The sequence below is a fragment of the Ovis aries genome, chromosome 1, assembly GCF_016772045.2.
Source record: "Ovis aries strain OAR_USU_Benz2616 breed Rambouillet chromosome 1, ARS-UI_Ramb_v3.0, whole genome shotgun sequence".
Taxonomy (NCBI): domain Eukaryota; kingdom Metazoa; phylum Chordata; class Mammalia; order Artiodactyla; family Bovidae; genus Ovis; species Ovis aries.
The window spans coordinates 203,789,751-203,802,317 of NC_056054.1; the positions used below are offsets into that span (position 1 = coordinate 203,789,751).

Sequence of the window (12,567 nt, forward strand, 5' to 3'; positions counted from 1 at the left end):
GAGGATCAAGTCCTTAACTTTACCCCCCAAAAGTCATGAGACCTTGAACAAATTCCCTTATTTTGAAGATGAAGAGTAGCCCTGTTTCCCTGACAGTGGACGTGGATCAACTGGACAAAGCATGTGATGGACTGGCAGGTGGTTAATGGACTTTACATATGCTTGGTATCATCACCCTCTGAAGAAAAGTGTCTGGACTAGGACTCTCTATGGAACTTGGTTTGGGCACACCACTCCAGGACCACAAATTGGTCCACAAAGGCTGGAAAAGAATCTAGCCCCTCCACTATCATGACCATGGCAATGGTCAACTAGTACCATGGCACCACAGTACCATCTAGTGGACACAACACCCCTCTTCTCCCTCTCCACCAGGTGGTTAAGAAAAAGCTACTACTACATCAAAGGTTCAGAACTCTTTGGTCACCTACATCAATGGCTGATCAATCAGAGTTGGAGAGAAACCAAATATACCCCTCTCTGTTTTTTTAATATTAACAAATACAAGCCGCAGAGAGGGCCAACTGCTCTCTGCTATTCCCTGAGGGGAACCAAAGCACAAAGCTGTTCCTCTGGTCTTCCTCTAACCGCAGGGCCTGCTTAGCTCCTCCTTAGGCAGAGCTGTTATCCAGCCCAACTTCCTTCACGCTCACTCCCCAGTCAGGATGGGAGGCACATGGTTGCTGATGGTGGGAAGAATACTGTAGTTCCAGCCTCTGCTCCAGTCTCAGTTCAGATGGTGGTCACTCATCCTTTTGAACTAGTCTCTCACTTGTCCTGGCCCAGAAACCTTGAGGTTAATCAACAACACCCACAGAAGCAGGCAGTGTGACTTCAGTCATCTTCAGATGACTCCTCTTCTGCCTCTTTTAGCCACTGGATGAACCTTTGCAGCTGTAAGGAAGCAGAGTGGAGAGCTACTGAGGGGCACGCACATAACCCTCCTGTTCTCCTTAGTGGATAAACAACCAGAGGCTCAGGGACCAGCCACCTGGAGTATAGGGCCGGGAGCCAGGGAACCAGACACCCACTGTAGTCAGAGGAAGGCAACCTGACTCACCTGCTGATTCTTGCGCAACTGCTGGCCTTTGTCAGTTACCTCCCTTTGGCTGAACCAGCTCAGAATTGTTTCCTCAGCCAGGATCTCCAGTTGGTAGAAAGCCATCAGTACCTACAGAAGGCCAGCAGAGGCGGTCTCAGGGGCCTTGCAGGGTTCAAGATACAATGGGTAACAGAGGAAGAGGCAGCATGATCTAGTGCCTTCCTACCAGGCCCTCAGCTGCCTCCTATACACTGTGCAGTCTCCTCCAAAACAGACAAGAGTGAGCTGTTCACTCTGATACTGGGACAGGTCTGACTTCTGTAACTGTAGTGCTCCACACATTCCCAGGACAACCTCCAAATGGCTGCCTTACTAGCTTGGCTCCAAGCTGTACTATCTCAGCAATGAGCACAACACTACAGGTAGATGACACTATTAACTAAACTCCACATGGATTCATGTCAGTCTATACTGTGTCTCCATGGAGGTCACCAAAGCCTGTTTCAAAGTAAATGCAAGACTATATGGCTTGGGGTGGTATTCACCTTGGCCATGGAAGTGCTAAGAGCTTCATGCTCCAAAAAGAAGTCCTCAATGGCTGCCAAAGATTCCAAATGATCAGCGGCGCGCTTTATGTAGTTCCTAAAGACAGGGCTCCAGGCCTTGAGCAACTGTAGGAAAGAGGAGAAGCTGCAATATATTCCTGAGCATGTACCTAGACCTGGACAGTAAAGAGAATCAATAATGATAACATAGGTCTTTCAAGACAAGAGGTGGTTGCCTGGTGGTCTAGTGGTAGGATTTGGTATTTTTGCTGCTATGACCTGGGCTCAATCCCTGATGAGGGAACTGAGATCCCGCAAGTCACAAAATTAAAAATTAAAAAAGACGAGATTATACAGGCTTTGTGGAACTATGTCATAGGCACCTGGGAGCTGCTGGAAGGACTGGAGAAAAAGAAATTTCCTAGGGAAGGTGAAGAGGGTCAGATGCTGCAGGCTGCTTCAAAATATCTGTTCCCAGTCTAAATGTTCACCTTATTCTGGGTCAGATCATTTTCAGTCGGAGTACGACAATCCAGTCCATTCTGGGTATGCCTTTGGGGTCTAGTACCATCTGAATACTGGAATCTCAAAGGCCACTCATTACTGAAACTAACTTGACTCCCCTGGACAACCAAACCTGCTCTAGAACCCAATCTGTGTCCAGAGGCAAGGAGAAAGGAACCACAAGTAACACATACCCCATAAGACCTTCTACCCCTGATTTCCTTTAAAGTCAAGCCCCCAAAATGTATACCTGTCTCCACTCAACCCCTTGTACCCAGCCTCAATCTTTGCTTACGGGAATCAACAGGGCACAGTAGCGGTTTGGGTCTAGCGGGGAATCCATTTGTTGCAGTGGGAACTCCAGGACCACATGGCTCAATACTTGCATCACTTCCTTCAGGCTTATGTTGTAGGCATACCTGTGGGGACACTGGGGTGACACCAGGGCCTTCACTGGCCCTTTCAGCATACTGTAGGACTATGACTTTGGCAGGAAATTGGGGAAGAGGAAGTCAGATGCAACATGCAAAGGGAAGATTTTGGAAGGAAGAAGTCTATGCTGAGGCTAGAACAATGTTCTCCCTGTTTCAAATGCTACCAGCCTTGTCCAGTCGCGATGTCAAGGGAACATGTTCCTATTTGGGGAAGAATTAGGAGAGAACCTCCACCACCTAGGATTACCCTGAGAAAATGAGAATAGGGAGAGGCTGCTCTTACTTGAGAGAATTTATCTCCAGGACTAGATTGTCACAAGAAATGTTCTCCTCCTTGCCCCGCTGTAGTGTTCCCAGGACTTCATTCTGAAACACTAAAATCAAAGCAAGAATAAGTTCATGGGCCAATATTGCTCCAGGATGCTTTAAGTCATCCAGTCCTCACTTTATGCCCAACCAAACTGGATGTTCTCCTCCTCTGTCCCAGACACTGCTCCCTTGGCCACGTACCTTTGATGTCATCCATCTGTGGAGAGCCTGCCCGGCTGCCTAGCTCTTCAGAATCCATACTTTGCTCACTTTCAGTTTCACTCTCTTCTTCCATGTTGATTCTGAGTCCTGAGAATCCAGAAGGGGTGAGAAAAAAGAAAACGGAAGAGCCACTGACAGCAATATATCTGCTCTGTCTGCATGAATAAATTAATGAACAAGCAGTCTGATTCTGATCCCCTGCTGAAGAAAATGGCAACTCACTCCAGTATTTTTGCCTGCAGAATCCTATGGATAGAGAAGCCTGGCAGGCTACAGTCCACTGGGCCATAACAGTCAGATATAACTTAGGGACTAAACCACTGCCAGTATGATTCTGAAGTGTTCAAACTCCCTCAAAATAACCTGATTTAGATGGTGGGTGGCAGGAATGAGGCCTAGCTTACCCCATAGATTCTGCCGTAGTTCCTCCTCTTCCTCCATGTTCATGTCTGCAGCTTTCCAGAGGTAGCCCTGGCCTGCAACTCCGACTTCTGCTGGATTGTAACCTGGAAAAGACACTGATCTTTAGCAAGGGCCCAGGAGAAGCACCAACCCCTTAGGAGGAAACACTGGTATTTCTATGGGGCAGAGAGACACACAGATGCCCCACACCTGCTGAGTTTCACACCTTTCAGCTTCACTTTCTCCTTTTCTTGGTCAGCCCCAGAATCATCACTGAACTGACCATCATCATCATCATCCTCTGCATCTGGAGGGTGCAAAGAGATCACCGAGCCCTCAGGCAGCATGATATCTGGGCCTACTACCACCTGGAGGAGAAAAAAGGAGTGGGTGGCATAAATCCATTAATGTGTGGGAAAAGTACTCCCTGCAAAGGAAAGTGACTTTACTAAGTCAAGTAGAAAGCAAATGAAAACACTGGATTGGGAATTTCAATTGAGGCTGGATTTGGTGGACATAAGGCACTTTCTGGCTCAGCATAACCACCACTCAGCTGTGCCATGTGGAGCAGGTCTTACCTGGGAAGTAAGGACACAGTGAGGCTTCAGTGTAACATTTTCCTTGACCTCAGCATTGTCACAGAGCAGAGACTGATGAATCTGTGCTCCAGCAGCAACTCGGACCCCCTGCCACAGGAAGGCCTGGTCCAGCACCACATTATCACCTGGCTCAGGACAGGAAAGACTCCTGGTCACCCATGGCTCCAATTCCAGACCAGGCCACTTTTCAGACCATTTGTGGAGAATGGGGCTGACTGACACCAGCAGAGCTCCCATCCAGCTCTACCACTCCATCCCCAAATTACCATAAATCCCCTCTTCCTCTCTAAGCTCAGGCCAGAGACCAGAACATTGCCCAGCCTGACTACCCTCCACCAGTTTTACAGCAATTTGACTATATACTGAACTTAAGAACCTGAGAACCTTTAAGATTTCTGGAGATCTCTTTCAAGAAACTTATTAGAATCACATTCCTGTCTAAAAGTAGAACCAAATTATTCTACCGCTTTTGTTTTGGTACATTTTAAAGTCAGAATCTTATTGTTCTCTTAATGGGGCAGTTTCATGAGAAGCATCACTTTCTTATAACCAAAGTGAGTTATTAAAGAGTATAAAGAACCCTAAACTTATAATCAGAATCAAGTACCTGCATTGCCTCTTATGAGCCATGACCTTGGAGGGACAACCACTTTTAGCCTTTTTGATTATCTATAAAACTTATCTATAAATAATACCTCACAAGGTTTTTATGAGGATTAAATGAAATAAAGTACACAGAACCCCTTTGTAAACTGCTATGTACTGAACAGGTGTTATTGCATGTTAATTATCCAGTTGGTCCTGAATGTGAATACAGGGTACCCTGGAATGCGAAGAGTCACCCAATAATAGGCTCACAGACCACAAATTTAAAGTATCACTGTTTTTACATCCCTGTTCCTTCCTTTATTAAGGCAGCCACTCTAGTTCCTTATTCTCAGGGACTATCCCTCTGTATCCTTTTCTGAACTCATGGGGTTCCCCCAAGTTCCTGCTCCTAGGATGGCCAGCTTGACCTCCCTACCTATACTCACCAATGTGACAGCCAGGGCCAATGACACTGTTAGTGATGGAGCAATTGCTGCCAATGACAGTGCCAGAACCTAAGAGCACGTTTTCCTCCAGGATGCTGCCATGGCCCAGGCTGACCTCAGGCCCTCGGTAGATGTTATGTCGGGAGTGAGTGCAGCTCTGGGTTGTGCTGTCAGTGAAGTTAGCCTCTGGGGTGAGAGGGTAGACCCATCGGCGGATGACATCTGCGCAGACAGCAGCATACATGTGTAGGTTGGAGACCCGGGCACCATATTCCTTAGTTGTCACATGCATGTGGATCTGGTTTCCTAAGATCTAAATGAGGAGAAAAAAAGGTCACCCAAGCAAGCAAGAGAGAAAGAACATCCCCCAGTATAATTCTCTTCTAACTTCCTTAAATTCCCTACTGCTTCTCAATGTCATAGCCAAGTGGCCTGAGACTTTTTTCTGTACTGCTCCCCCCTCACCTCCAGCTATTTTCCTTCCTCCTACAGCTCAATAAAATATAAGACGGGACCAAAAGTCTCCCCACCTACCCAAGGGAAAACAAAATTTCACATTACGTGTAATGGTGGATAGTCACGTTTTTAGCAATCGATTTGTTGATTTTGAGATTTTTTAACATGTCACGGGTGGTCAGATGGTATTGGGGATCTGACAAAAATGAAAAATGAATCTTCTGTGTGTCAGCAGGGTCTACTGTCCCTGAAGTTGGTTAAAATAAAAAAGCAAATGAAGAAAGAGAGGGAAAAAGGCGGGGTTGGAGGGGTAGGGGTGGGAAACCAAAAGTTATCAGCGTGAGATAATATTACAGCCCTCTTCTAAAGAGGCACTGGGAGCCTTTTATTACCTCCTCATTCACTAACAGGCCTCGCACAAAGTCATCTCGTGTTTGGTAGTCGAAGTTGTCTGTAAATAGTTGAGCCACCTGTGTGGAGAAGTCAGAGGGGGATGATGTTAAGTACTATTCTCTGGAAGCAAACATAGCCTCCCAGAGACATGTCAGACACTGTGACAGCAGGACATGGGCAAGAATCCCAAAAAAGTCAGCCAATGAACTACTGGGGTCAAGACGACAACACCTCCTTGCTATAGAACAGATAAGAGAGGGGGAGAAAAAATATACCTTGTCACTTAAGGGGGTGGTAATACACCCTCAGAGTTTTCCTCGGTGGATATGCAGCCTTTGACCTGAGGAGCTCACCTGAGGAGAGCAGATGCTGATGTGACAATCAAGTAAGTCATAACGAATCTCCACTCCATCTCCACTGCCCTGGAACAAGCTCTGTGGAGAAGTTACAAGGACTTAACTCATCTCTCCTGCGGAAGCCTGTCACCTTCCCACTTCAAGGACCCCAGATAAACACATACCAGAGGGAAAGAAAAACGTCGGAGGCCTTGGGTCTTCTGGAAATGGAGCACCTGATTTGTGGCACTATCCACGGCCACTACCACGTTGTCCTCATGACAACGAGTTGGGTGGCTGGGGGATGACTCCTTGAAGATCATCGTCATCACAGACACATTTTTTTCTAGCTTCCTCCTTAACCTATAAAGGACAGGAAGGAGATAGCTGTAAAAAAGCAGTCCTAGGGCTCTGTTGGTCCCAAACCCTACCTCTACTGTTTTCCCATCCTGACCTGTGTTCTTCCAGGGCTCTGGTAATATTGATGTTTGAGATGACATCCCCATACACCAGAAGGAAGTCAGAGCGCACCAAGGCTTTAGCATCAACATCACGGAGAACATCCCCCAGTGATCTATACAGCTCTGATGTAATTATTCGAACCACATTGAGGGATGTTGGGCGGCACCACTTGGATTTCCTAAGGGAAGGGAGGGGTGAGGGGAATGAGTAAACCAAACATAAAAATCATGCAGAGCTTCTCTATTCCCCCACCATTCAACATTCACACTCCTTTGCTATGATTTTTTTGGAATTTCTGCCAGCTTCTCCTCCACTTCAAAGAGATTAATGAACTATAATTAATGGTTTCAGTATAGTGTCTTGTTTTATGTATATAATCTTGTTTGATGTATATAAATCTTGTTTTCAGTATATAATCTTGTTTTATGGGCTAGAGAAGCATGGCTATTTCCTCTCCATTCCCTGACCCATCCCCAAACATGGATTGGAACTAAAAATCCCACTGAGACTTAGGTTATTCAAAGCATTCTAGGGACAAACTTTTCTCTTAAAGTTCATATCACATTTAGGAGCTGTCTGATGGAGATCATGCTAATCCTAGCCTTTATTTCCTAAGCTTCCTTAAATCCTGAGAGTCACTCTTTATCAAAAAGATTTCACTCAACATCTGTTAAGTGTTTACTATGTGCTTGGTACTAAGCTAGGTACCAGGAATACAAAGATGAGGAAGAGCTCAACATTTAGAAGCTCAGTGGAAAAACAAAGATGTTACTCTTGTAACTGGCAGATTGGAGCCACCAAATAAAAAGCAAAACTCACTGGGACTAAACTTTATGAGATTCAGAAAAAATTCAAATGCTGTTCTTTAATCTTTGTCACAACTTCAGCTACTCGCCTCCTAAGTGGAGCGAATGCCCTTAGACCTTACAATGGGATACAAATAGACACATTTTTCTCCCTCATAATTTCCCCTTAGTTACATTCATCCTAAGGAAACCAGGGAAAAAATGGTGAAACACGGAAAGAAAAGTTGCAGAGCTTACAGTAAATGTTCCTTGATTTGAGCAGCTTTCCAGCAACAAAAGACAAAGGTTTCCTGTACACCTGTGGCAGTCAGAAATTCCAGAGTGTAGTCAATTAGTGCCACATTGGCCAGGGGCAAGAGGACCTGGAGGATAAGAGACAAAAAAAAGTCTGAAGACTTGTTATCTGTGAGGATCCTCTGAGAAGCATTCTTTCCCCTACTTCAACCACAATTTCACTCTTCTGTCAGTATTTTCAAACACTAGTTTTATCTTTCCTATTTAAAAGTAATCAGGCTCCTACCTTTGATGTTTATGGAATGCTCTAAACATGAGTCTGCTGTGCTTAGTTGCTCAGTCATGTCCAATGTCCAACTCTTTGCAACCCCATGGACTGCAGCCCACCAGGCTCCTCTGGCCTAGGGGATTCTCCAGGCAAGAAAATTGGAAGTGGGTTGCCATGTCCTCCTCCGGGGGATCTTTACAACCCAGGGATCGAATGCAGGTCTCCCGCATTGCAGGCAGATTCTTTACCCATCTGAGCCACCAGGGAAGCCCAAGAATACTGGAGTGGGTAGCATATCCCTTATCCAGGGGAATTTCCCCACCCAGGAATCAAACCGAGGTCTCCTGGATTGCAGGCAGATTCTTTACCAGCTGAGCTACTCCAGAAGCCCAAACGTGAGTTTAATGTGTTGCAATCTGGATACAGTAAACACAGAATTTACTTGCTTAGCATCAGACAGAGCTGATACAGAACAGACAACCCTGATTTCTAACACTAGAAATCAGTCATACCTCCAGAAACTTAGGCCTTTTTCCCTGTAAGATTTCCTTCCTTGATCTCTTTCTAAGAGCCAGGGGCTAGCCATCCCAATCAGTTGCCCCAAATAAATAGCCAATTAGACTATTTGGAGGTGGGGTGGGGAGTCAAAGACGGTTTTCCGAAAAAAGAATGTAAGTCCTTTTCTTTGAAATGGGGACTGCTGAGGAACCCAGCAATCATTAGGAGTAGCTCAGTCCAATTCCCCAGTGTCTAGACAATACAGGGGATGCTGGCAACCAGCCACTGAACCCGTTCTGTTCTCCTTTTGACAGATGGCACTGACTGTCATCAAAAGCTGGAAAGAAAAAAAGCACACTGTACAAGATCCAAAACAGCTGTTACTATGGGATCAGACTAGTCTGCTCCTTTTTTAGGCCCAGAACCTCCCTTTTGGAGGCAAAAGGAGGTAACATTTTCTTTCACCTAAGAATCTCTTTTTCCTATGTATAAAAGCCGCGCAGCCTCCTCTTGAGGCACTGAATCCTCGTGTGAAGGCTTCTCACAAGCACTGGTCCAAGGTTAGTCCTGCGGGCCTCCCAAACCCGGAGGTGAACAGCACTACGCGTGCCCAAATCTGCCAGCCACTCACTTGGTCAGGGCTTTTGACCGTCTCTCCGCTTTCCTCCTAACCAGATAAACACGATTTCTGGGAAAGAGAGTGGGCACAAGTCCTTCCAGAGGCCGCCTCACCACACAGTATTACTTGCTCTAGCCCTGCCACCTACAAGGCCCTCCGGCAGCTCTCGAGCACGTCGCTCACCCGAGGCTGGTCCTTGGAGATGGGGAAGAAGCGACGGTTGAAGCTGTCGGCCACGAGAACTGCTTGTAGGGGCGGAGGCGGTTCCTCCTCCGCCCCTCTGGCCGCCCCACCACCGCTGCCGCCGCCGCCTCCCTGTCCGCCGCCGCTGCGCTTGTTGACCTGACTGGCCAACGCACCAGGCGGCGCCACCACAGTAGCCGCCATCTTCTCTCACGGCCACCACTTCCGCACGGAAACTGACACGGCACACAGTAAGGGACAAAAAGATCCAGCACTCGAAATGCGAAGGAGTAGCGAAAGAAGGGAGGGAGGAGCCGAGGGCGGAAGAATGCGCATGCGTCTCCCCTAGGTCTGCCTAAGGGCTGAGCTGCGAGGCAGAGAGCAGTGGGGCCCAGCGGCTCGGGTGCGGCAGGTTGAGGCCCCCGGGCGGCGAGGAGGGGTTTTATGGCAACAAATGTTGCCATCATTTGTTCCTGAGCAAACTGTCGTTCTTAGGGGATAATGAGACTCTACTCTCTGCGAAGCGGCTCTGGATGTATAATCTCCACTCCGTGCTTGCGTGCTAAGTCGCTTCAGTTCAGTTCAGTTCAGTTCAGTTCAGTCGCTCAGTCGTGTCCGACTCTTTGCGACCCCATGAATTGCAGCACGCCAGGCCTCCCTGTCCATCACCAACTCCCGGAGTTCACTCAGACTCATGTCCATCGGTCAGTGATGCCATCCAGCCATCTCATCCTCTGTCGTCCCCTTCTCCTCCTGCCCCCAATCCCTCCCAGCATCAGTCTTTTTCAATGACTCAACTCTTCGCATGAGGTGGCCAAAGTACTGGAGTTTCAGCTTTAGCATCATTCCTTCCAAAGAGATCCCAGGGCTGATCTCCTTCAGAATGGACTGGTTGGATCTCCTTGCAGTCCAAGGGACTCTCAAGAGTCTTCTCCAACACCACAGTTCAAAAGCATCAATTCTTCGGCGCTCAGCCTTCTTCACAGTCCAACTCTCACATCCATACATGACCACAGGAAAAACCATAGCCTTGACTAGATGGACCTTAGTCAGCAAAGTAATGTCTCTGCTTTTGAATATACCATCCTATGTTGCTCATAACTTTTCTTCCAAGGAGTAAGCGTCTTTTAATTTCATGGCTGCAATCACCATCTGCAGTTATTTTGGAGCCCAGAAAAAGAAAGTCTGACACTGTTTCCACTGTTTCCCCATCTATTTCCCATGAAGTGATGGGAGCGGATGCCATGATCTTCGTTTTCTGAATGTTGAGCTTTAAACCAACTTTTTCGCTCTCCTCTTTCACTTTCATCAAGAGGCTTTGTAGTCCCTCTTCACTTTCTGCCATAAGGGTGGTGTCATCTGCATATCTGAGGTTGTTGATATTTCTCCCAGCAATCTTGATTCCAGCTTGTGTTTCTTCCAGTCCAGCGTTTCTCATGATGTACTCTGCATATAAGTTAAATAAGCAGGGTGACAGTATACAGCCTTGATGTACTCCTTTTCCTATTTGGAACCAGTCTGTTGTTCCATGTCCAGTTCTTACTCGCTTCCTGACCTGTATACAGGTTTCTCAAGAGGCAGGTCAGGTGGTCTGGTATTCCCATCTCTTGAAGAATTTTCCACAGTTTATTGTTATTTATGTAGACTTGTGAGTGCCCTGAGGGTAAGAAATGTCTTACTCCATCTGAACTCTCCAAGGTGCCAGCTCACATTAGGTGAGGAGAAAGAAAACAGAGGACTACAATTTTTAATGTGCTGGGATCTGGTGGAAAAGAACCAAATTATGTGTGGCTAAAATTTTATTCTTTTATGACATCTTCATTTATTCAATCTGCCAACATTTATTGAAACCCTACTCTGTGTCTTAATCGGATTGGAAATAAATTTGGAACCAAGAACTGTATAAAGTGGAGTTGGACGTAAGCCACAAGACTGGAGTCTTGAGAAGTGTGGCATCCTAAGGGAAAGAGCCCGTGACTGCAGCGCGTCAGCCAGGCCTGCCGAAGTGCGGGACCTTGGGGACACAGTGGAAACCGGGTGAGGCAGTTTGAGTGTCCTTTGGTTGGAAGGAGCTTTCCAGCAAGGCAGCACGCTCCTTCAACACGAGAACTTTTGGTGTTTCACCATGTGGCAAAGTTTCTGCAAGGGTCTTTACCTTAACCCGTGGCCGCGTTGCATGTCCGGATTCGGAGTTCCAACGGCTGAGCTTTGTTTCCACGCAGCGGCTGTGGCTTGGCCCACGTTCGTCAGGAACACTCCTCGTGGGTCTGATGGGCCTTGTCATTTCTTCCCTGTACCAGTTAGTGATGGTGCTGAATGAAAACTATTTCTTCAGAATTTTGGAAAATTTAGCTTGGAGAAGGAAAGGCAGATGGCAACTCAGTAAATGTTTTCAACTAAATGAGTATACATTGCAGAAGATGTTTGACCGTCCTACAAACCCACAGGAAGAAAGAGAAAAGAGGGGTGAGTAAATAAACAGGACGCACACAAGAGGGTTGTGTGGGGGTGTGATGAAGGTATGGAAAGTCCAATTGTAGAAAATTTTAAATGACTCCAGACACTTCAGAAAGTGCTGGCTCAGAAGGTAAAGAATCCGCCTGCAATGCAGGAGATGCGGGTTCAATCCCTGGGTGGGGAAGATCCCTTGGAGGAGGAAATGGCATTCGACTTCAGTATTCTTGCCTGGAGAGTCCCATGGACAGAGAAGCCTGGCAGGCTACAGTCTATGAGGTCGCAGAGAGTCAGATAAGACTGATTGAGGAACACTTTCACCTCAGAAAGTGTGAGTGGTAAATCCAGGCCTTGTAATTCTGTAGATCCGTAGCTGGATAGATAAGGTTTTAACAGATGTCTGTTACAGAGACTCTTTCTTGACCTGTTGATTTTTTTTTTTTTTTTTGCTTCCAAAACTTAACAATAATAAAACAGAAATGGGCAAAGGACTTGAATGGACATTTCTCCAAAAAAAGATATAAAAGTGGCCAGCAAGCAGATGAAAGGTGTTTAGCATGACTAATCATTGTGTGCTGTGCTGTGCTCTGCTTGGTCATTCAGTCATGTTGGACTCTGCAACCCCATACATTGTAGCCTGCCAGGCTCCTCTGTTCATGGGGATTCTCCAAGCAAGAATACTGGAGTGGGTCGCCATGCCCTCCTCAATTAATCATGAGTAAGTGCAAATCAAGACTACAATGAAATATCACCTCATACTCATTAGGA

The 12,567-nt window shown here is 46.6% G+C and overlaps 1 protein-coding gene across 2 annotated transcripts; it reads right to left on the bottom strand.

Moving 5' to 3' along the window:
* Nucleotides 1-471: 471 nt before the first annotated feature.
* EIF2B5 (eukaryotic translation initiation factor 2B subunit epsilon) lies at nucleotides 472-9,583 on the bottom strand. 2 transcript variants are annotated; one of them, XM_027957800.2, is made up of 16 exons: nucleotides 9,346-9,583; nucleotides 7,781-7,905; nucleotides 6,730-6,915; nucleotides 6,461-6,638; nucleotides 6,294-6,374; nucleotides 5,940-6,017; nucleotides 5,092-5,404; nucleotides 4,037-4,182; nucleotides 3,685-3,826; nucleotides 3,461-3,562; nucleotides 3,036-3,143; nucleotides 2,809-2,899; nucleotides 2,387-2,510; nucleotides 1,588-1,713; nucleotides 1,061-1,171; nucleotides 472-894 (listed from the first exon to the last, which is right to left on the bottom strand). In XM_027957800.2, exons 1-16 carry the CDS (start codon nucleotides 9,547-9,549, stop codon nucleotides 835-837), a joined length of 2,175 nt encoding a protein of 724 aa, XP_027813601.1. In that variant the 5' UTR covers nucleotides 9,550-9,583; the 3' UTR covers nucleotides 472-834. The 2 variants fall into 2 exon arrangements, with proteins under 2 accessions (XP_027813601.1, XP_042089692.1); XM_042233758.1 differs by lacking the exon at nucleotides 1,588-1,713.
* Nucleotides 9,584-12,567: the final 2,984 nt, after the last annotated feature.